Here is a 24875-nt window from a genome sequence, read left to right as displayed (position 1 = left end):
TACTATATTGGTCACTATTGGGAAGGCTGGATACTATGTGGGGCTCTAATAGTAGGCCTGGCTAGTATGTGGGACACTATTGGGAGGGGGGCTACTATATGGGGCACAATTATGGGATTACCTACTGCTTGAGGGATATAATAGGTAACTACCATGTGGGGACAATTACTTAGGATAGGCAGTGCCAGAAATGCCACATGCACTTTTCATTAAATATTAAGGTTGGCCAGCGACTTTGTCCAATTTTTTAATTTTGGCCCACTGTGTATTTGAGTTTGACACCCCTGATCTAGGCTTACTAGATTTTTAATAATACCCAATCATATTGTTCTTTGAAAGCTAAGCCAGTGCCAAAGTTGTTTGGCTGCAGTTTACTCCTCCCCTCCTTAAAAAAAAAACCCACAAGAACATTTTTCAAGGTGCTATCTCCTCCATCTGCATCTCTTCTAGATCCAGCACAGTATCATGTAATCCCCCCTTCCCCCGTACACCACAGTATGTGATTCAGAACGTGAAGTAAATAGCATCCTACCCTGAGGCCTGTGCCAAACACCACATCAAGAGGAGGAGGATAGTTGATTTCCAGGATTTCCAGGTTCAGATCCTGAGTCTCTAGTGCAAGGATGGGGAACCTTCGACCCTCCAGCTGTTAGCTTCGGCTGTCCAGGCATGATGGGAATTGTAGTTTCGCAACAGCTGGAGGGCCGAAGGTTCCCCATCCTTGTCTTAGCGGGATAAAGTACAGATGTAGCCCAATAATAAACCAGGTGCCAGTTTATACATTACCACTCTACCAACATAGCGTCACCTACTAGCTAATAATTGAAAGTCGATTCCAAGCAGCTGGTGGCCACATGGCGCCATCATCCCTCTCTGTACAGTTCCACCAATGTATGACTGGGAGTAGTGGGAGGGGGAGGATTGCCTACACCAATCTATATAACATTTGGTGACTTCTCCATAGCAGGGGAGTGACAGAAGCAGAGGGAGCTGTGCCAGCAGGCATCCCTGGCTGGTACCCTGACATATTAGAACTGAGTAGTCTTGGTCCATTTAAGTCAGGAAAGAAATGCTTTTAGGTTTGTAGCGGGGCCGAGATGAATGGCGCTCAGGGTCTGCTTTATATTATATAACAATCCAGTCATTCATCAGGCCTTGGCTCAGAACGCTTCACTCGCTTTAATGAGGGCAGACGCTGGTAACGTGAGATCTGCTCCGAGGATACGGAATCCGTCCAGAGACACTACAATTACCTGATTTCTACCATGTGCGGAATCACTCACCGGGGGGATCGGGGGGAAAGCATTAAGCCGCCATTATACCATACATTAGAATACACAGTCACCAGATAGAAAATCCACTATGTGTGAACTTATTTATCCCCTTATCGCTCATGTGAACCCATCGACCAACAGGATAACTGGTTAAGTCCGATCTTAGGGCACTATTTCACGGGACGATTATCGTTAGATCGTTCGTAATTGAGCCATAATCATTTTGTGTAATAGCAGACAACGATTAAATGACCGACGAGAAATCGTTGGTTGTTTGATAAAATTTAGACCTAATTTTATCGTTGATCGTTTGCAAATTGTTTGCGCATCTTTCGGTGTAATAAGACGTTGATCGGTCGTTCGCAGTAGCGACAACAGGATGACAGCAAAAACAATAATAAGTAACGATCATCGTTCCGTCTAATTGGGTGAACGATTTCAGGCCGTTCTCCATAGCGGTCGTTTGAGATCGTTTATCGTTGAAAAATCTCTTTGTGGAATAGGACCCTTTTTTTAGTTTAGTTTCACTACATCTTAATCAATAAGCTGGTTAGTTGGTTATAAGCTCCTGTTATAATCTGGAAACCATCATCAAGCAGGTCATGTGATGATGAAGGATCTTGGTTTCTTTTTGTTTTTTTAACCCACAGTTCAGGTTTACTAAATAAGCTTTGAATATAGACTTTGTCATCAGTCAGACTAGTTGCTGATTATGGATCTTATTTTCTCCATTTGAGTATTGATTTACTAGAGGAGTAGTAGTAGTACATGGATCTCATAGTTCATTAACACATGGATATGTGATCTGATACCTGCATGTAGTCATGGCTAAGTTGACCTCCAGGTCAGACTACCACCCCATGTCCATCACTCTATGACATATACCGTCTATAACAAGTAAGGCCATTTTCACATGGCGTAAGACACTGGCCGTTCTGTGACCCAGCCGGGACACAGAACAGCGGGTGTCAGGAAAGATCATCCCGGCCAGATGATCTTTATTTCTGATGAATTGACCGTGCGCATGCAGATGCGCCCGCATAACAATTCGCCGCTGCACACAATGGAGCGTGTATCCGGAGCCGCACGCTCCATTGTGTGAACTGACACGTTCTGTGCGACCGCTATTCAATGAATAGCGGCCACAGAGAACTGACACGTCAGTTTTTTGCGCCGGCGTTCGCCATCCCGGCCAGAGTGTATACTGTGTGTATAGACTCTGGCCGGGATTCCATTCATTCACATACAACGTGTGTGTTGCATAAATCACGCAACTTGCAACAACGGCCGTGTGTTCTACAACACATGCGTTATGTGTACATGGCCTAATAGTGCGAGCCTTCTTCCTCCATCTGGATCTAACATATAATCATATTGATCTTGTATCCTGATAATTTGACTATAAACTCAGAGGGAATCTGGGTAATGAGGAGACTACAGTCATATAATTTATTTATTTTCAGGATTCCAACCTGACGCTGTACACAGATAACCCAGACCTGACGCCATGCTTCCAATACACGGTCATCGCCTGGATCCCCTGCATCTACCTCTGGGCCATACTGCCATTTTATATTATTTATTTAAAGTATAACAGGAGGGGATACATCGTGCTGTCCATGTTAAGCAAAGCCAAGACGGTAAGGATTGTTCTATGTAGGCGCACATGACACTAATGTTGGAGCATGCAGGCACTACTATAGCTAACAATTGTATACAACACATACAGACTAGCTAGAGATGAGCGAACCGGGTTCGGGTTCAAGTTCGAACCCGAACGTTCGGTATTTGATTAGCTGGGGCTGCTGAACTTGGATAAAGCTCTAAGGTTGTCTGGAAAACATGGATACAGCCAATGACTATATCCATGATTTCCACATAGCCTTAGGGCTTTATCCAACTTCAGCAGCCACCGCTAATCAAATGCCGAAAGTTCGGGTTCGGATCGACTCGAGCATGCTCCAGGTTCGCTCATCTCTAATACAGACTTAAAGGTTATCCAGCGCTACAAAAGCATGGCTACTTTTCCCCCTCTCTTGTCTCTAGTTCAGATGTGGTTTGCAATTAAGCTCCATTTACTTCAATGGGACTGAGTTCCAAACCCTACCCAATCTGGAGACAAGAGAGGGAAAAATGGGACATGTTTTTGTAGCGTTGGATAACCCCTTTAATACTTCTCACAGCTGAGGACTTGTTACAGTCTACACAATCCAATTATATAATCCAGTAGTATAATGTTGTCTAACCCATTGGCCTCTGTTTTGCAGCTGTTCGGAGTGCTGCTCTGGTGCGTGTGTTGGGCGGACCTCTTTTACTCTTTCCATAGTCTTGTACAGAACGACCCCCCTCCGCCGGTGTACTTCGTCACCCCACTTATAGTCGGAATTACAATGGTTTGTATCAAGTCCGTCAACATGTTACGGTCTTATTGCTTGTATTAGACCTTGTCCACCGGCCCCAACAAGCCCATTGACCTGTAATGAGGTCCATTGGGTTCCATTACAGCATCCAGAGCTATTCTTTTCATCAAGTCGGATGAAACTGGGGACAGAGGCTCTAAACTGAAGGGGTGATCAGGTTCTATACTGGTGTAATCTCCTGGGTCTCTATCCACATCAATGGTCACACATAACTGTTCAAATTAGACAGGATGTAGATATTGATGTAAATGCTGTATACAATTAAAGCTGGCCACACACCTGCTCACAGCTATCTTTTCCTGTCCCCTCAATACACATGCATATTTGGCTTGGGGAGAAGGGCCCTGACGGACTTCTCTGATGGCAATTTCTCTCCCTGAGACACAAAAGTTGAGGGAGTTGAAATTCAACACGATTGACCCTTCTCCCCTCCGACATCTGCAGTTGAGGGGGTTGGGGCCACCATGCACAATGGATGGTCCTTCATATTTTTCTACATTTTGCAGATTACAGCGACAATAATTATCCAGTACGAGAGACTGAGGGGCGTCCAGTCCTCAGGGGTGCTAATAGTATTCTGGTTTCTGGCAACACTATGCGCTATTGTACCCTTCCGCTCCAAGGTCATGTCTTCAGTCAATAAGGTAATGGGATAAGATCGGCGATATAGTCGCCCTGATTTCCCTGATGTATTATTAGCTGTGAGTGATCCTGACGTCATGAACAATATTTTGTATTCTTTGTGTTTTTAGGGCGTCACGGACAGATTCCGCTTCACCACGTTTTTTATTTATTTCTCTCTCCTGGTGGTGGAGCTTATTCTCGCTTGCTTCAAAGAGGCGCGGCCGTTCTTTTCTCCCGTCAGATCGGACTGTGTGAGTCCATATACATTAATAATCTACAATCCGCTTTAATGTGTAGACACTAACACTGAGTGTATCGTAATCTTCTCTGCAGAATCCCTGCCCCGAGTCAGATGCTGGTTTTCTATCAAGATTAACATTCTGGTGGTTCACTAAGTAAGTAGAATGGAGTTATCAGCCACAAATGGTGTGCAAAATAATCCCAAATTGACACCTCAGGTCCTTCTTTTTGAGGGTTGCCTCACTGCCCCTCTTAAACGAGTGATTGACTGCATTGTCTTCATGAGCTGGAGACCCTCCCCCTTCTATAAGTGAGTGATAGACAGCCTTGAGATCCTGTTCCACCCATTAGTGACTGGGATGATCTTGAGACATTCCCTTGTTAATCCACATTGCCGCACCTATCAGTATTACCTATAGGGTTTGACAGCCTTAAGACATTCCCCTGCCTATTGAGTGATTGACAGCCTTGAATTCTTCCAGCTCCCATCATTGAGTAATGCACAGCCTTCAGATGTTCCCCCACCCATCAGTGATTGATTGGCAGCCCTAAGGCCTTCTGCTGCTGGTGAGTGGGCACAGTCACTCTATCAGCTTCTGAAAGGCTTGATAAGATCTGATTTTCCAGTTGATTTAATGCCCCTTTTACCTTCTTAGGATGGCCATACTGGGCTACAGAAGACCTCTAGAAGAGAAGGACCTTTGGTCTTTGAATGAAGATGACACCTCGAAATCGGCTGTGACCAAACTGATTAAGGAATGGGAAAATGAGAAGAACAATATAAGGTATCTACAAGTTGGTGGACCAGCCTCCAAGACTGTCCATGTCTTCAGTAACTTTCTTGCAGATGTTGTTGATTCTTGGCCACTTATCTGCCAACAACAAAGATGACCAACATTGAAGGCTTGACCCTCAATCCCATATATTTGTCCAATATGAGGGACCATTTAGTACTGTACATTGGTTGGGTCTTCCCTATGGTCCATATGCCTTTCCTCTGGTTAAACAAAGCAGGAAGATAGTTTGGTGAACTCAGGTTTAGGTGCCACCATAATTTCCCATGATTCTTTCTCATTCCAGGATGAGCGAAGTGAAGTTCACAAAGACGCAGGAGATAGAGATGAACCACATAGATGAGAAGCCCACAGAGTCCGATGTCCTGATCGAAAACAGCAAAAAGAGGAAAGAGCCGTCCTTCTTAAAGGTTCTGATAAAGGCCTTTGGCCCTTTCTTCCTAATCGGTTCAGTTTTTAAGCTGTTTCAGGACCTCTTGTCCTTCGTGAATCCTCAGTTGCTAAGGTACCAGCCAAAATGACATCTCAACTGCATCATGGGACGTTGGCTGAATTGTTTTCTTAATACTTGGTGATGTCTTATCTTTCAGAATTCTCATTGACTTCATTAAGAATAGACAAGCTCCGGCGTGGTGGGGATTTACTATCGCAGCTCTGATGTTCCTCTCCTCGATAGCCCAAACGCTGATCCTCCACCAACATTTCCAGTACTGCTTTGTCACTGGGATGCGACTGAGAAGTGCCATCACTGGCATCATATACAGAAAGGTGAGATCATGTTCCACCAGCAGTGAGTCCATGAGTTCTTCAACGTCCTTGATAAGCGATATGACCCTCTCCTGTTGTTCACAGTCGCTGGTGATCACAAATGCTGCAAAGCGTTCATCTACAGTCGGAGAGGTCGTCAACCTGATGTCGGTAGATGCTCAACGCTTCCAGGACTTGACCACTTTCCTGAACATGCTGTGGTCGGCCCCATTGCAGATCTTCCTGGCGCTTTATTTTCTCTGGCAGGTAACACTGATGGATAGAGAGCTTATTCCCACATGTGACCTAGAAAAGTAACTAAAGACTGTAATTGGAGAATAAAGAGTCTGCCCCCAGAGGAGAGTTTGGGTGTTACACTTCTCAGAACCTAAGGGCCACATTCCAAAACTGCGGCAAAACTAAAGTCCAGCAAGGTCAATGGGAGTTGTAGTTCGGATTGGGGGGGAAACTGGCCTAATGGCAGGATCATTGTATGTTCATGTATTGATCCAGATCTCTTCTTCCTCTCTCAGACTCTGGGACCATCGGTGCTGGCCGGAGTTGCTATCATGGTTCTTCTCATCCCCATTAATGCCTTTATTGCTATGAAGACCAGAGCCTTCCAGGTAAGTGATGACAGTGATGCAGATTTCACACACACACACACACACACACACACACACACAGGTTAGTTGGACAATTAATTTGTGCCAAAAAGGGACGCACATCAGGTTGGGGCATTTTACTCCTATTAGCCACGCCCCCTTTCTACAATTCTCAAAACAATTTTCTATGATGTAATGTAAATCTCCATCTTTCTGCAGATGACTTGATTAGCTGTTTCCCCCCTATGCATAGTGCCGCATTGCCCCCTGTGCAGATCCCACCCCTCATTCAGAACAATGGTGCAGCCTCTGCCCCTGCTTTACAGTAACAATTCTGACTTCGCCCCTGCTTTACAGTAACAATTCTGAATCCGCCCCTACTTTACAGGAAAAATTCTGACTTCGCCCCTGCTTTACAGTAACAATTCTGACTCCGCCAATGCTTTACAGTAACAATTCTGACTTCGCCCCTGCTTTACAGTAACAATTCTGACTTCGCCCCTACTTTACAGGAAAAATTCTGACTTCGCCCCTGCTTTACAGTAGCAATTCTGACTTCGCCTCTGCTTTACAGTAACAATTCTGACTCCGCCAATGCTTTACAGTAACAATTCTGACTTCGCCCCTACTTTACAGGAAAAATTCTGACTTCGCCCCTGCTTTACAGTAACAATTCTGACTTCGCCTCTGCTTTACAGTAACAATTCTGACTTCGCCCCTGCTTTACAGTAACAATTCTGACTTCGCCCCTGCTTTACAGTAACAATTCTGACTTCGCCCCTGCTTTACAGTAACAATTCTGACTTCGCCCCTGCTTTACAGTAACAATTCTGACTTCGCCCCTGCTTTACAGTAACAATTCTGACTTCGCCCCTGCTTTACGGTAACAATTCTGAATCCACCCCTACTTTACAGGAAAAATTCTGACTTCGCCCCTGCTTTACCGTAACAATTCTGACTCCGCCAATGCTTTACAGTAACAATTCTGAATCCGCCCCTACTTTACAGGAAAAATTCTGACTTCGCCCCTGCTTTACAGTATCAATTCTGACTCCGCCTCTGCTTTACAGTAACAATTCTGACTTCGCCCCTGCTTTACAGTAACAATTCTGACTCCGCCCCTACTTTACAGGAAAAATTCTGACTTCGCCCCTGCTTTACAGTATCAATTCTGACTCCGCCTCTGCTTTACAGTAACAATTCTGACTCCACCCCTGCTTTACAGTAACAATTCTGACTCCGCCTCTGCTTTACAGTAACAATTCTGACTCCACCCCTGCTTTACAGTAACAATTCTGACTCCACCCCTGCTTTACAGTAACAATTCTGACTTCGACCCTGCTTTAGACCATTGATGCTGACTCCGCCCCTTTGGTATATAACAATATCTGTCCTTTCAGGTGGAGCAGATGCAGTACAAGGATTCCAGGATTAAGCTGATGAATGAAATCCTAAACGGGATTAAGGTCCTGAAGCTTTATGCCTGGGAGCCGTCGTTTTCTCAGAAGGTCCTGGAAATCCGCCGCAAAGAACTCAATGTCCTAAAGAAATCAGCTTACCTCAACGCTTTATCAACATTTGCGTGGACCAGCGCACCATTCCTGGTAAGAGCGGCAACCCTTCAGAATAAACTCTACAGATCCCTTCAGCTGTGGGAACACTACAAATACCAGCATACCCCCTGGAAACTGCCGTTAACCTCACAATCCTGCTCCACTTTCTTGCAGGTGGCGCTGACTACGTTCGCTGTGTATGTGTCAGTGGATGAGAACAACATTCTGGATGCAGAGACGGCCTTTGTGTCCCTCTCACTGTTCAATATTCTACGATTTCCACTGAACATGCTGCCTCAGGTCATCAGCAGCCTCGCCCAGGTGAGAAGAAATCCATGAATATTCCCTTAATCCAGCATCCAGTAATCCAGAATAATTGATAATCCAGCACATATGTAACATGATAATCCTGTAGCTATCAGATCCTAATAGTACAGAGAGTATCTGATACCTGTAAAGTCCCATCTACTTCAGGTGTTTACAGGGTATATATGAAACCCTTAAAATAAAAGTCTTATAATCTGGCATCAATGGAATTTTGTAAATTCTGGATTATCAGATACAAATGTGCCAGATCTCTCTTACCTATGTATACATATACAGATTATTGGACACTGGTTTAAAGGACATATCTGACCATACCTACTGGTGTGTCTGAGGTGTAACCCGATCACTCCTGTACCCCAGGCCAGCGTCTCCATCAAGAGGATCCAGAACTTTTTGGCCAATGAGGAGTTGGACCCGGCCGCAGTCAACAAGGACAAGTCAATGACTGGTGAGAACTGGTGCCAGGATGGTTCAACCCCTAGTAAAGGAATCAGGGAAATTCCTCTTACCTGGCAAATCTGATTAAAGGGGTCATCCAGCTTTAGAAAAACATGGCCACTTTCTGCGATAGACAACACGAATCTCGTCTCCAAATCAGGTGTGGTTTGCCATTAAGCTCCATTCACTTCAATGGAACGGAGTTGCAAAACCTGCACCCAAACTGGAGACAAGAGTGGTGCTGTCTCTAGAAGAAAGTGGCCATGTTCTTCTATAGCTGGATAACCCTCTTTAATCTGACAGTAAGGAAATATAACATGAGGGATCCTACCAACTAAGACAACTCCTCACATTTTATACTTTATCTGAAATATTTATTTTCTGTTCCTTATGGTTTCCAGGTGTCGCCATTGCGGTACAGGACGGGACATTCAGCTGGGCAAAATCCAGTGATCCGGTGCTGAGCAAGTAAGAGATGCAGTGCCACCAAGTGGTTCCTGTGTGTAGTGTAATGCAATGAATTCTGAAATTGCAACTCCCCTTAATGCCTCCACCCCAAAGCATTCATCCCCCAAGGATTATATCTCCCCATTATTTCTGAGGTATCAAAGCGTGTGATACTGTCTACTGAGGTGCTGTATCTAATCCATATCATGTGTGATACTGCCTGCTGATCAGTGTCCATAAGCCAGTCCTCTGTGATACTGTTTGCTGATCCCGTCCGTCCTTTGTGATATTATCTGTGTGAACCTTATTCTTTTCTATCCTTAGCATCAACCTCCTGGTTCCCTCTGGCTCACTGGTCGCCATTGTTGGTCATGTGGGTTGCGGGAAGTCGTCACTGGTGTCCGCTCTTCTTGGGGAGATGGAGAAGCTGGAGGGAGAAGTCTCTGTCAGGGTCAGTACTATTACATATAATGAGCAGTTCTGTTTCAAGGGTTTATCACGGGTGACCTGTGATGTGTGGTGGGTGTCAGGGAGGAGACTGCGGTCCATGGTACATACACTAATCCCCATATAAATATCGCAGTGGTTGGTGACCTGTGATGTGTGGTGGGTGTCAGGGAGGAGACTGCGGTCCATGGTACATATACTAATCCCCATATACATATCGCAGTGGTTGGTGACCTGTGATATATGGTGGGTGTCAGGGAGGAGACTGCGGTCCAGGGTATATATACTAATCCCCATATACATATCGCAGTGGTTGGTGACCTGTGATGTATGGTGGGTGTCAGGGAGGAGACTGTGGTCCAGGGTATATATACTGATCGCTATATACATATCGCAGTGGTTGGTGACCTGTGATGTGTGGTGGGTGTCAGGGAGGAGACTGCGGTCCAGGGTATATATACTGATCCCCATATACATATTGCAGTGGTTGGTGGGCTGTGATGTGTGGTGGGTGTCAGGGAGGAGACTGCGGTCCAGGGTACATATACTGATCCCCATATACATATTGCAGTGGTTGGTGGGCTGTGATGTGTGGTGGGTGTCAGGGAGGAGACTGCGGTCCAGGGTACATATACTGATCCCCATATACATATTGCAGTGGTTGGTGGCCTGTGATGTGTGGTGGGTGTCAGGGAGGAGACTGCGGTCCAGGGTACATATGCTGATCCCCATATATATATCGTAGTGGTTGGTGGGCTGTGATGTGTGGTGGGTGTCAGGGAGGAGACTGCGGTGCAGGGCACATGTGAGGTGCTGACTGACCCTTGTATACATGTTGCAGGGCTCGGTGGCGTACGTTCCACAGCAGGCCTGGATACAGAACTCAACACTGAAGGACAACATCTTGTTTGGTCGAGCAGAAAGTGAGAAAAACTACAAGAAGGTTCTGGAAGCCTGCGCCCTGGTGACCGACCTGGAGGTGCTGCCAGGAGGGGACCAGACTGAGATCGGAGAAAAGGTGAGGTATATATATATAATCACATGAGCTTCTGCTTAAATACTCTGTCCGACTGTGGACCTGCTTCTTCTGCTTTGTATTTTGCACTCTCTGTGCTGCTGTGGATCCTGCTTCTTCCACCATATAACCCCTTAATATAGAGTTATGAGGGTTATGGAATGATGTGATTGAGGTGCTGTATTCCTTTATTCGCCCCTGTAGGGTATTAACCTATCGGGAGGGCAGAAGCAGAGGGTGAGCCTCGCCCGGGCCGTCTACAGTAGTTCAGATGTTTTCCTATTGGATGATCCGCTCTCGGCCGTGGACGCTCATGTGGCCAAACACATCTTCGACAATGTTATTGGCCCCGATGGTCTACTACGAGGAAAGGTGAGTGCTGGAAAAATCCCAATATCTAATATATACAGTGCTCCGATCATCCGTCATGGCGGACCACATCATGTGACATTATGGAGCCTGCTGAGCTAATAATAATATTTATTTGTATAGCGCCAACCGCTAGTGTATCTAAGCATAATGTATCTAAAACTGAGCTGTTGTATCTAATCCTGTCATGTGTGATACCTCCTTAGAACCTCACAGCCATCCATCCCATCCTGTATTCATCATGACTCTCTTTTTTCCCTTAGACTCGGCTCTTGGTCACACACGGGATCAGTTTTCTGCCGCAGGTCGACCATATTGTGGTGATTGTGGACGGTAAAGTCTCAGAGACGGGATCTTACCAAGAGCTGATGAAGCAAAATGGAGCATTCGCTGAATTCTTGCGGAACTACTCATCTGAGGACAACGTGGAGGAGGAGGAACTGATGAGTAGGTGACAACACCGCTCCCCGCATATGCTTCATCTCATATGCTTCATCACTTCACGCCATTTCTCTGTATCCCCAGTCCTAGATGAGGAGGAGGTGCTGCTGGCCGAGGAGACACTGAGCAACCACACGGATCTGGTAGACAGCGAACCTGTTGCCAACGAGGCCCGGAAGAAGTTCATCCGGTGAGGAGGATGTGTGAAGGAGGAGAGGAGACACATATGCTATAACACGTCGTAACTCATTGACCTCTTCTCTCTCCAGACAGATCAGCGTCCTCTCTTCCGACACAGAACCGCCTCACATCATGTCAGTGCGCAGGAAGGTTTGTGAAAGAAAAACATCAGAAAGCGGCACCCCGAAAAAACCTCCGGTGGAGAAACTTATTCAGACGGAGACAACAGAGACCGGGAGGGTACGTGAACTGGCCCAACGTGCTGTATCCAAGGTGGTGTTACGTAGCTGATGTCTCACGCTCTGCACCCCTTAGGTTAAGCTAGCGGTTTTCTGGCAATACATGAAAGCGGTTGGACTTGCGGTCTCATTGTTCATCTGCTTCCTCTACTGTTGCCAAAACGCCTCCGCCATTGGGGCCAACGTGTGGCTTAGCGACTGGACCAACGAGCCGGTGGTCAACGGGACGCAGCAAAACACACAACAGAGAGTTGGGGTCTATGCTGCACTGGGATTGTTACAAGGTGGGAAAGATGAGATGGGGGGCGGGAATGTTCTGGATGGGTCCGGATGTATGATGTTATTCTTCTGATGTTTATTAGGTCTCCTGGTGATGACGTCCTCCTTCACCTTGGCCATGGCCGGGATTGGCGCAGCACGGAAGCTGCATGCAGCACTCTTGGAGAATAAAATGCACACGCCACAGTCGTTCTATGACACCACACCCATTGGTCGAATCATCAACCGCTTCTCTAAGGACATCTATGTCATCGATGAGGTCATACCCCACACCATCCTCATGTTCCTGGCCACGTTCTTCAACTCAGTGTCCACTATGATTGTCATTGTCTGCAGCACGCCCCTGTTCGCCGTAGTGATTATACCCCTGGCCTTTGTCTATTTCTTCGTACAGGTGAGTGCCAGACTTCCGTAACACATGACTACCAGGGCACATTCTCTACTGAAGATTTTTGTCAAAAATTGCTGTGGAAAACCCACAGGGCACTTTAACACGTGCAGATCTGCTACGTACTGTATATAAACTGATGGTTTGGGTGCAGAAACACTGTACAGCAGATCTGCATTATAAACTGTATGTGCACTCCTGAATCTGGACAGAAACCTACCAAAAAAAACTCCAGAACGCTTCAGATAATCCACAGTGTCTTCTCTACGTGAGGCTGAGCCATAGCAATATGATCACACATGACAGATATACTGCAGGTTTTCTGCATTAAAATTTCCTTAATAATGAAACTCAACCCAAACAATCCAGGCTGAGCGAGCCATTAAGGCTGTGTTCACACTGTACATGTTGTTTGTTTTTTAAAGAAAAACTCAAATCTGCAACACATTCATTTTGGCGTCAGAATCGCTTCAGATCCCCTGTTGTGCAGCAATATAATCTGTCGGATCTGTAGTGATTCACCCTCTGATGGTTTCCTGTTTAACATCACAGATTTTCTTGTGTTTGTTGAAACTCATCAACACTTCCTTCCATCCCCTCCCCCCAACCTGACATGACTTACTGCATAAAGCTCAGGGCGGCGCCATCTTATACATGTAGCCTCATGTAGCCTCTGTGACATCACATCCTTTATCCCGGTCTAGGAGGGGCCTATATTCAACCAATGAAGCAAGAAATCACTCTACACATGACTTCCAAGGGGACGGTTAACTCAGCCTCCACCAGCAGATGTAACCAAAGTTCCCTATCAGAAAATAGATCAGAGCGATCATTTCGATGCTACCTTTATACAGTTTTTGTCTCTTTTACAAGCATTTTATGGCCAAAAAAATAGGCAAAGAGCTTAGTGTGAACATAGACTTAGTTTGGTCAGCTACTGGCACATACCAGGGATCATCCCTTACGAAGATGGATGAGGATATCTTCCAGATCTGTATTGTGCCTAGTGGTCATTCAAAAAACTGTATCTCCGCCTATCGATTTTTTGTAACTGCAAAATCTGGTTCGCAGCCACATGTAAGTCACAATGTGACCCTATTCACTTGTGTGAGTAATCGAGTTGTGTGACCAGGCAGTGCGATGCAGTAGTTTCTGGTTGAGTTGTCGGAAATCGCTGTGTAGTCGTAGCTTAATTCCATAATATATTGTCATAGCTGCATTCCTATGTGGAGTTCCCCTTTAAGATGACCACCAAACTATCTACCATACACACTTGTGTTTCTCCAGAGATTCTACGTGGCCACATCCCGGCAGCTCAAGCGTCTGGAGTCAGTCAGCCGGTCTCCCATCTACTCCCATTTCTCGGAAACCATCACAGGGGCCAGCATCATCCGGGCTTATGGACGCCAGAGCAGCTTCGTCCAACTCAGTGACAACAAAGTGGATGAAAATCAAAAGAGCTACTACCCGGGCATAGTGTCCAACAGGTACTGTGTATACCCTGGTGGTATGACCTAAGCGTGATATCAAACAATACACAGGATCTCACAGGCCGGAGGCTGCAGTAAAGAGAGAATCTGTTCCTCCTTTAATCCCTGTCAGATAAAGGGTTTTTATGAATACAGATCACCATCTACATCAATAGCTGAGCTCAAATGAAACTATTGATGTGGATGATCATTTTAATCTGCACAAGGTTCTCATGACAACAGTGAACCAGACAAATCAGTAGTGCAGAGTCAGGCTTTGGGCCTATAAAGTCAAACCAGCAGGCCTGAGGCTCCACTACTAAGATCTGACCTTTGTGTAACCATTATGGGACCATCGACATGAATGGAGATTTTATTGCACACAAGATCGCCATGACAACTCTGACCCTGACAAATCGGTAGAGCATCCTTAGATTCTAAGGAAAAGATATTATAGAATGGTTTTCACGTATTCTGCTGGTGGGGTCTTTGTTTTAGTTTGTGGATTTAGTTGCTACCTCCTGGCGCTTCTCTGCAGTCATTTTCTGCTGGCACCAGTCATGTTCATCCCCACCGCCTGTACCGCACACGGCATACTGCCCTGTCACAGAGAGCCGGCCGGCCACCGTTAGCCTGGGTATAACCCAGATAGAGATCCAGAGGGCGGAGTTTGTGTCTCCAAAATATGGATCTATAAAATACCTCTGCTTGCTGTGAATACTCTCCATTAGATTAACCTCTGGCTGCTATATACTTGGCTGATGTCTGTCATTTACACTGATATTTGGGCTAGTTTAGTCTGGAGTTTGATGATCGTTGTTCGTGTTCCCTGACAACAAGCAGAGGACTTTAAAATGGTGAAAGATAACACATTGAAAGATCAAGAACTTTGCATTATACAATGAATAGACTTCATGTCCAGTCTTCTGCATGGCTGCTTAGGATCCTTCCCCCGCTGACCCATTCTTCTTTATCTCCTTTCCTCCATTTCTTCAGCCTTTTCTCGCTTTCTTACTGTCTGCATGAACGGAGCCGCCATATCCGCCTCCTCCTCTCTGCCACTCGCTCAGACTCCGCCCTCAGACTCTGCTTCTTTGTATTTCCAGGTAAAACATGGCGCAACATGGAGCGTTAATAATCCGCTACCATTGTATTCAACCTTCCTGTGGGACATATGCTTGTGCATTCATCTGGCGGCCATTTTCTCATTGTACATTGTGGCGCATAATAAATTTCCCAGGTGGCTGATGGGGAAAAAAAAATTTCTAAGGAGAAGATGACTAAACATTAACAGAGTATATTGTACCCTTCCAGGTGGCTGGGAATCAGGGTTGAGTTTGTCGGAAACTGTGTTGTCCTCTTTGCCGCTCTCTTCGCTGTGATTGGTAGAGAGAGTCTCAGTCCTGGTCTTGTGGGTCTCTCCGTATCTTACGCTTTGCAGGTACGTTCGATACCATACCCCAGTGCTCCCACAGTCCAATGATTCAGTGTTCACCAAACTGTGGCCCTCAAGCTGTTGCAAAGCTACAACGTCCATCACAGCCAAAGGAAAAGTTGTGAATCTTTTTCAGCAGATTTGCCAGGACATGATGGGAGTTTTGCAACAGGGTCACAGGTTGGGGAGCATTGCTGTAATTCATCCCGATTCTTCTAAATCTCTTGATCTGTGCAAGTAAAGGCAATCTATTGTTCACTATTGTTCACTAAAGGCAATCTATGTTCACACTACGTAAGTTCCGAAGAAATCAGATTTCTGCTGGACTTACGTAGTGCTGCAGGCTGAGGGAATCACGGCCGGAGTGTATACACATGGTATACACTCCGGCCGGGATCCCTTGTGGCGCCGCAAGAAACTGACATGTCACTGTCACTGAATAGCGGCCGCAGAAATCCTGTCAGTTCACACAATGGATTCTCTGCACTCTCTATTGTGTGCAGTTGAAAGTTCTGATGCGGGCGTGCATGGATGCGCTTGCATTAGAACTTAGCGGCGCTAAAGATCATCAGGCCGGTACTGCACGCTCACTGGACGGACGGTCTCTTACCGAATGGGAACATAGCCTAAAGGTATATCTTCTCAAGGTTTTCTTCATGTTTTACTGTTCAGGTGACAATGTCCCTAAACTGGATGGTGAGAATGACTTCTGACTTAGAGACCAACATCGTGGCTGTGGAGCGTGTGAAGGAATATGCCGAGACAGAAACAGAGGTGAGTTCTTCGTAAACCAACGGCGTAGTGTCCCACAGGAACAAGACTGGAGGTGACCCGTAGGCTCTGTGTGTCTCATCTGTGTCCTCTGCCTTAAATTATATTGAATTTGTATTGATTTGAAAATTGGCCAGATTCTCTTCACAAATTTGCACGTTAGCTTACAGTACTGTCTTTTGGCGGGAGCAAGGGATTATCCATATCCATTGTACCTTATTCATGTAATGTGATTTGATTTTGTTATGTCCTGTTTGTTAACCCTTACCGCTTTTATAGCGATCTGGAATTCGGGGCCCTTTAAAAATAAATAATAATAATCCAGAAAGCCACCATGATTGTATCGGTCTCAGGTGTCACCGACTGCTGATGATGATACAGCTGCAGATAATGCAATTTGGTCACATACATGATCCTAAACATGAGTTCGTCATCTTCTCATCTCAGGCACCATGGATCATAGAAGATAAGAAGCCTTCAGAAGAGTGGCCAAGCCGAGGGGAAGTCGAGTTCTCAAACTACTCAGTGCGGTACCGGCCCGGCCTGGACTTGGTGTTGAAGAATCTGAGCCTTAGTGTAAAAGGAGGAGAGAAGGTGAGTATAGGATTATTACTTACTCACAGGTTCCACAGTAGAAGGCAATGAATTTGTATAACATACTGTATCATATTGGTTTATAGGTCGGAATCGTTGGAAGGACAGGAGCGGGGAAATCTTCCATGACGCTGTGTCTCTTTCGGATTTTGGAAGCAGCTGAAGGAATCATCAATATCGATGGAGTGAATATCTCTGAGATTGGGCTGCACAGCCTCCGCTCCATGCTCACGATCATCCCACAGGTAACACCAACACGTCATATTCTGATATATATATATATATATATATATATATATACTGTGGAGATGAGTGGCACTACAGGTCTCAGCGATGCGGGTGCTCGTTGGCTTGGTTCTGACCACGAACCCTTGATCCAGATAAGAAGTGATAACCAGCGGCACACCAATTGTGTGAAGAAAACGTGATGATTTATTCGTGAATCAAAACATCTCAGCAAACACAGTCCAGCACGACGTTTCGGCGGGAGTCCGCCATTTTCAAGTGCTAAGTGGCACTTGAAAATGGCGGACTCCCGCCGAAACGTCGTGCTGGACTGTGTTTGCTGAGATGTTTTGATTCACGAATAAATCATCACGTTTTCTTCACACAATTGGTGTGCCGCTGGTTATCACTTCTTATATATATATATATATATATATATAGGCACGTCAGAAGATGGTATGATGTTGGAGTATGGAAGACAAGGAGAAAAGGAATCCCCCAGAGGCAAGACACAGGGCACAGGGCTCAGTTCTGAATTCCTGAGTACAAGATGATTGACACCTATTATCTCAGTCACCTGATAAGAAGGATATTAGAATTAGCCATAAAAATTAAGCAGAGCTGATCATTTACCCCCCTAAGGGTGTCCAGTCCTAACCCCAACAGATGTGTATGAGGACTCTACTGTTTCTGTGTATCATATGATTTTCTCATGTTCGTGTCTTCGCAGGACCCAGTTCTTTTCTCAGGAACGCTCAGAATGAACCTTGACCCCTTCGATAGATACTCAGATGACGATATCTGGAAAGCCCTGGAATTGTCCAACTTGAAAAAGTTTGTTTCCTCCCAAACTGAGAAGTTGGATTACGAGTGTTCAGAGGGCGGCGAAAATCTTAGGTGAGAAAATCTTCTACTAGATCCTCCCTCCTTACAGAAGGAAAAAAGCTTCAATTGCAACTTATCCCACCCACACAGTCATACTCTGAGGGATTCAGAAAGGTTGAGATCTGGGCTGCTACATGTATTCAGAGTAAATCATATCCCCTCATCCCCCTATTACTATATACTTCTCCATTCTTCCCCAGTGTCGGTCAGCGGCAGCTCGTCTGCTTGGCCCGAGCTCTCCTCCGCAAAACTCGTATCCTGATATTGGATGAAGCCACTGCCGCCATTGATCTGGAAACTGACGACCTCATACAAATGACCATCAGGACGCAATTTGAGGACTGCACAGTGCTGACCATTGCTCACCGGCTTAATACCATTATGGATTATACAAGGTATGTGAGCTCCATGTCCACCATTACTCCTTGACAGAAAACCACAAAACTACCAATATGGGAAGCTGGAGCTGGAAGATCTTCTTATAGAAACTATGGCTCACTTGGGGTGGTGGTAAATAAACACTATGGGAGAAGATTTATTAAATTGGTGTAAAGTAGAACTGGCTTAGTTGCCCCTAGCAACCAATCAGATTCCACCTTTCATTTCTTACAGACTCTTTGGAAAATGAAAGGTTGAATCTGATTGGTTGCTAGGGGCAACTGGGCCAATTCTACTGTACACCAGTTTGATAAATCTCCCTCTATGTAACCAAACTAATAACACACAGATGATTGTACTTTTCATGTCTTTCAATGAGCAAACTGAGTAAACATCAACAGTGCAGGAAGAAAGTGATAAACCCTTTGATTTTATGACCTGTACATACCCCTTTAGGTGTGATCACTTCCACCAAAAATTTTCTGTCGTTCCAAATAAGATCTGCACAAAGCTGAGAAGTTTTTCATCATTCTTCCCTGTAAATGAGTCTTTCATGAGTAGATTAGGTCTGTCAGTAACTAGGTTTTATATGCCATTCTATAATGAGCCTCATTTAAAAGTCTGGAAACACAGGCCTAGCCAGATATCCTTCTGAGAAGGACCCAGCCAAGGGGTGGTTCCTGTGGGGAAACCACCAAAACCACCATATTACGTGGCCCTATGTAATGACAAGGGAAAACCAAGGCCAGGTATCCATCCACATACAGCTGTTTCGGAGTGTTGCCCCTCATCAGTGTGGAGCAGGATTCTAGCTAGTTGGGAGCAATGCCTCGTAGAGCCATAAGAGAAACAGATCGCTGATCTCAGGAAGACCAGCCAAAGATAATACTGCCGGCTGCTAGTTAAAGCACTCAATGCAGTGAAATCCTAGGTGCATAGCTCCCTGGGAAACATGAATATGTATAAACAGAGCCCTGTGTTTCCAGACTCTTCAATGAGGCTCCACGGGCTCTGTTTTTACATATTCATGTTTCCCTGGAAGCAATGCACCTAGGATTTCACTGCATTAAGCGCTTTAACTAGCAGCCGGCAGTGTTATCTTTGGCTGGTCTCCCTGAGTTCAGTTACATTGGGTGTCTCTATAATTGTCAGAGTATTGTAATGCTGCGTTTACACGGAGCGATAATTCGCCCGATCGTACGATTAAGGATTTCGAAGTAACGTTTTTTTTATAACGATCAGCGTTTAGATGGAACGATATATCGTACAGAAAGATCGTTTTGCGATCGTTTTGCGATTGCTTAAGCCTATCTTGCACATAGGCTTAATCGGTGAACGACTGTTTACACCGAACGTTCTGCGAATTTTTTGCGAACAACGATTTAAGAACATGTTCAAAGATCAAAATGAATTTCTCGCTCGTTGTTTGATCGTTCGCTGCATTTACACGTACGATTATCGTTCGAATTCGATCGTTATTGTGCAAATTCGCACGATAATCGTTCCGTGTAAACTCAGAAAAGAGTCAGATTTAGAAGTCAGAGTCAGAAAACAATTTGATTACATTTTGTTTTTAATTAATGTAGAAATTGAAGGTTAAAGTGTTTACTTACTTTTTCTTTCAGCGCCAAATCTTTTTTTTACTTGTAACAATTTCCACATATCTTTAATGTCTTTCAGGGTACTAGTTTTGGACAAAGGGAAAATAGCAGAATTTGACACCCCAACCAATCTCATCGCATCCAGAGGAATATTTTATGGAATGGCCAAAGATGCCGGATTGGCAGCTTAGAATATTTTATATATTTTTTTTATTTTTATTTTATATTATTTTTATCATTTTCCACAATGTACAGAAAATTGGTTTTGTTTTCAGAGCATTCAACATTCTGACTGTAATCACAAACTGATATTTTATATAACGGATCAACTTTTATTACTGCAAACATTTGTATGAGAAAAAAGTTATTTAAATATTGTACAAAATACTGAAAAAGTGGGGGAAAATACATTAAATTCACTTTTTTTAATGATTTCTTTTATTTATTTGCAGCTCTAACAGCTTGTCAAGTATATAATTGGTACCTACAAGGTTATATATCAACATATAAAACATTGAGGCTAAGTTCACACAACATATTTTTTTAAATAATCCCGGCGTTGTTGCAATTTGCAATTTTAATTCAAAAGATACTTTGCATTGAAAATGAATGGAATCCCGGCCATAGTGTATATATATAGTATACGCTCCGGACGGGATTTCAAGCGGCCGTATGGAAAACTGACACGTCCGTTTTGTGTGGCTGTTATTCATTGAATAGCGGCCACATAGAACTGTCAGTTCACACAATGGAAAGTGCGGCTCCGGCCGCACTTTCCATTGTGTGCTATGGTGAATTGGGATGCGGGCGCACACGGATGCGCCCTCATCCCAATTCAACATGAAGAACATGAAGATCATCCCGACAGTACCATAGTACCACAGTACCAGTATCACAGAATGGCCGGCCTAAATTAGGAAATTAACAAGTCTAGATGAAATTCACCCCCATGTTCTAAGGGAGTTAAATAATGTGATAGACCATTTATTCTAATATTTGAAAAGGACACTGAGTTGTGGTCCAAGTCTTTGCCTGTACTACATAAGCCTCACACTGGACTATAGGAAAGACAGAGAGAAAAGATATCCCGAATGCAATCACAGGTTTTGGAGACCCCTCAATTTGTACAACATAGCAGTGGCCCTTTGGCATCTAGAGGGGCCCTGGAGATGAAACCTGAGTTGTCAGGATGAAGTTATCCAAGTATAGTAGCATTTTCGAGCCATTGGTGGACAAGACCCAATGTTTAAAGAAATTGGAGTGGAGGGTCCCGATTCCCATCTCCAGCTGTTATAAGCAATTGGCAATGCCAGTGAAAGATCTGATTGTGAAGGTGGACGAAGGATGAGCTAGATAAGAAGATCTACCTGATGGAAGATCTAGACCAGATTAATGGGGAAGGCACAATCTCAGAGGCTAGCTAGGGTGGTATAGTTTGGCCTCGTAATAATCTACAGCCCTGTCATGGTAACAATGACTCAAGGGTTTTCACCACACTCCCATGGCCAGCTGCATTGATAGTGGGGGAGGCGCACTGGTGATGGTAACCCATTGCAAACTGGTAACTGAACAGAATAACTTCTTTGTTGTAGAAATAGATTCTTTAGAGAGGAGTGAGTTGGCTACTTTTTGGTAGTTCTAGCTGGTGCAGACTTCATCTTAGGACAGGCATGTCCAAAGTCCAGCCGGAGGGCCATTTGCGGCCCACGTTCCGAACTTTTACGGCCCCCCAGGTATCCAGCTTGCTATTATCTGCCTGTGTTATAAAGCATATAGCATGTAGCATGTAAAATGGTCGGCCCTCGCACATGTTCACTTCAACAAATTTGGCACTCTTCGAAAAAAGTTTGGACATGCCTGTCTTAGGAGAATATCACAGTCGGTGCCGAGCAGTTTGGAGAAAGTTTTAGATTTGTGCACTAGTATGCAAATTAACTTTCAAGAAATGGAAATAGGGAGACAATATTCAGCAAATGTTTTACATACTGGCCCCATGCACGGCCATTACTAGTCATGAGGGTCACAGTGCCCCCATAAAACTATTAGCCTCAGGGCCTCTATACGAGTGGCCCACATCTGAGCCAACTAGGGTTGCTCCACCGAAATGTCATTCCCGGTGCCCTAATAATGAGGATTTGTGATAGACAGAAAAATTGGGAGGGCAATCAATAGCCCCTGGCTCTCCAGATTATAGCACCCCTGCTACAACTGCTGGGACCCGAGCAGCTATACCAAATGGGATCCATATTATTCAGTAACACATACTGTAACTGAGAAGAATACAAGTTATCCCTGAGGCCTTCATGTCACAAGATTAGGATATAGCTGGAATATAAGGCTGGAAAAATGACTTTTCTTGATGGATTGGTGGCTCTATCAGGCACTTACACACCATGTGCTTCTTAGAATATGGAATAGCTGGGTGCAAATCTGTAAGTAATGTGTAAATATTCTTAAAGGGATTGCCAAGATGACATACGGAGTCTTACAGCCTAGGCAATGTCACCTGGGAGAAAATATGCAGGTGACGGAATGAAAGGAAACAGATGGATATCTAGCGCCCTCTGGAGGCAGCTTCCCTGTCATAGTCCTTAAAAGCGTTGAAACAAGACTGGAGATCATCCATAATACCAGAATCTCCTTCAAATCGATAGGAACTAATGTCATACCATTAAGACAAGCAATAACTTGACTGTTTGGAGTCTGATTCCTGGGTTCTCCACCATGCCCCTGACCCAGCATTAGTAAAAACCTACTTGAGAAGTGATGATGTGCAGGTACTGCTACACAGACCCCTCTGCTGGTAAAGAGAGGGGGCAAACAAACAAACTTCTCTTCTTAAAGTTTCAATGAAGGAACGGGGGGAGAAAACAGAAATACAATATATGTAAAATAATGTACATAAATCTATGTGTATCATTAGTGTAAAATTTAGATATAAAAGTTTCTTACATTGGAAAGTTTTTGCTTTTTCTGGAGTCTGGCATGTTCCATGGAGTGGCCGTAAGGTGTAATGGTAGTATGACCATGAAGAAGATCACTATAAGTAGTCAAAAATTTTCTTTCTTTTTTCTTTTATTCTTGGGGACACAATAAAGATTGAAGAATTGTTTACACATTGGAAACTTTGAAACGTTTTCCCATCTTGTCCTCACCAAGGATGGAAGGTAGCGCTGAAACAGGGCGATTTACGGTGGAGCTGGATTGTGTATGCTCCTATTATTATACAGTAAGCTGCAGGTTGTCTGCACTAAAATCATTATACATGTATCTAATAAACCAAATAAAGCTATACACACCTGATAGGTGGCAGGTTATAGTATTTATACAGCTACAAGTAAGTGAACCTCAGGAATTCCCTGGATTTCTACATCAGTAAGGGCCCTATTCCACCGGACGATTATCGTTCGCATAATCGTTAACGATTTAACAATCTCAAACGACCGCTATTGCGAAAGACCTGAAAACGTTCACTCATTTCCCTGGAACGATAATCGTTACTTATGATCGTATTTGTGATAGTTTTTTCTTCACTATTGCTTTCGTATCTACTGCGAACGACCGGGCGACGTCTTATTCAATGCGAACGATTTCCGAACATTTTGCGAACGAGCAACGATAAAAATAGGTCAACGATTTCTCGTTTGGTCATTAATCGTTAACAGCATTTCAACCGAACGATTATCGTTTGGAATCGAACGATTTAACGATAATCTGAACGATAGTCGTCCGGTGGAATAGGGCCCTTAGTTTGTTTTAATCGGTTTAAGGTTGCCCCCACATAACAGTTAGGTATGCGCTGTACTCCTATATAGTAGTAAGGTCACTAGTATAGGCCCCTCTGTCCAGTCGTCATATAGTATCAGGCCTCACTGGACACCCCCATTTAGTATGAGACCCCTTTCTGCAGCCCCCAAAATATGTGGTAAAAAAAAAAAAAGTTATATTGTAAAAAAAAAATTGCGACTTCATAATACACATTATTTCAAAAACGCAAACATTTCTTCAGGGATGTCAGGGAGACGGGAACCCCAGCAGCAAGCCAGAGCGCTGAACAATAATGTATTCACTGGGCCGCGGCGAGTTAAGGGGGATGGCGTTTACTTACGAAATTTTCATCCCGCTGCGAGTTTGTAAACCTATTCACACTGACAGTGCCAGGAATTGCAGCAGATTTCTCGCAGCGTGTGGGAACCCACCCTGTAAGCCCATGTGCAGTATGTGTCTCCAAGGGGGTTCAGAGTAATCTGGCATCTTATTTCCCTGTCTCATGTAGTTAGTACCATAATGTTCTCACCTGGATATTTGGCGTGTCTGGTATGGCCAGGCACATCCTAATCTCAGAAAGTTATAGATTTCAGTAAATCTTGATTTAAAAAAAAAAAAAAAAAAATCCGGCCTCCTCCACCCCTTAATAGCCGGCCATCACTCACCTTATTTCCCTGTCACCAATGACGCTACCATTAGATGTCATAGGAGAGGGGGAAATGTTACATTACACTCACTGGTAATCACCAGTAATTGTAGTTGTAGTAGTTTTCGTTTTTATGAATTATATTGATAACATATATATATATATATGTTATGTAAGATTTTCCTTGTATAGGCATGTGGGGTGCATGGTATGGCCAGGCACATCCTAATGCTAAACCGTTAATATTTCAGAAAATATATATTTAAAATATACCTC

At 44.4% G+C, this 24875-nt stretch overlaps 1 protein-coding gene across 3 annotated transcripts in view; it reads left to right on the top strand.

Moving 5' to 3' along the window:
* Positions 1 to 20617, top strand: part of ABCC3 (ATP binding cassette subfamily C member 3) — a 43112-nt gene extending 22495 nt beyond the window's left edge. Inside the window, exons 2-31 of one of the 3 annotated variants that reach the window (XM_069953401.1) lie at positions 2738 to 2914; positions 3542 to 3667; positions 4201 to 4338; positions 4447 to 4569; positions 4652 to 4713; positions 5215 to 5343; positions 5639 to 5857; positions 5943 to 6120; positions 6205 to 6366; positions 6633 to 6725; positions 8105 to 8308; positions 8432 to 8578; positions 8945 to 9032; positions 9424 to 9490; positions 9794 to 9920; positions 10758 to 10934; positions 11136 to 11303; positions 11564 to 11747; positions 11826 to 11931; positions 12011 to 12161; positions 12237 to 12444; positions 12523 to 12833; positions 14115 to 14314; positions 15611 to 15737; positions 16404 to 16505; positions 16950 to 17096; positions 17183 to 17341; positions 18052 to 18218; positions 18407 to 18601; positions 20265 to 20617. In XM_069953401.1, coding sequence (XP_069809502.1) covers positions 2738 to 2914; positions 3542 to 3667; positions 4201 to 4338; positions 4447 to 4569; positions 4652 to 4713; positions 5215 to 5343; positions 5639 to 5857; positions 5943 to 6120; positions 6205 to 6366; positions 6633 to 6725; positions 8105 to 8308; positions 8432 to 8578; positions 8945 to 9032; positions 9424 to 9490; positions 9794 to 9920; positions 10758 to 10934; positions 11136 to 11303; positions 11564 to 11747; positions 11826 to 11931; positions 12011 to 12161; positions 12237 to 12444; positions 12523 to 12833; positions 14115 to 14314; positions 15611 to 15737; positions 16404 to 16505; positions 16950 to 17096; positions 17183 to 17341; positions 18052 to 18218; positions 18407 to 18601; positions 20265 to 20376 — 4554 coding nt within the window. In that variant the 3' untranslated portion in view covers positions 20377 to 20617. Of the gene's footprint in view, positions 1 to 2737; positions 2915 to 3541; positions 3668 to 4200; positions 4339 to 4446; positions 4570 to 4651; positions 4714 to 5214; positions 5344 to 5638; positions 5858 to 5942; positions 6121 to 6204; positions 6367 to 6632; positions 6726 to 8104; positions 8309 to 8431; positions 8579 to 8944; positions 9033 to 9423; positions 9491 to 9793; positions 9921 to 10757; positions 10940 to 11135; positions 11304 to 11563; positions 11748 to 11825; positions 11932 to 12010; positions 12162 to 12236; positions 12445 to 12522; positions 12834 to 14114; positions 14315 to 15292; positions 15569 to 15610; positions 15738 to 16403; positions 16506 to 16949; positions 17097 to 17182; positions 17342 to 18051; positions 18219 to 18406; positions 18602 to 20264 lie in introns of those variants that run through there. The other 2 variants (XM_069953402.1, XM_069953403.1) reach the window with 2 other exon arrangements.
* The last annotated feature ends 4258 nt before the right edge of the window (positions 20618 to 24875 follow it).

This window comes from Dendropsophus ebraccatus, chromosome 14, assembly GCF_027789765.1.
Source record: "Dendropsophus ebraccatus isolate aDenEbr1 chromosome 14, aDenEbr1.pat, whole genome shotgun sequence".
In the NCBI taxonomy this organism is placed as follows: domain Eukaryota; kingdom Metazoa; phylum Chordata; class Amphibia; order Anura; family Hylidae; genus Dendropsophus; species Dendropsophus ebraccatus.
Note: the sequence above shows the minus strand (reverse complement) of the source record. Positions and strands in the feature narration are given on the sequence as shown.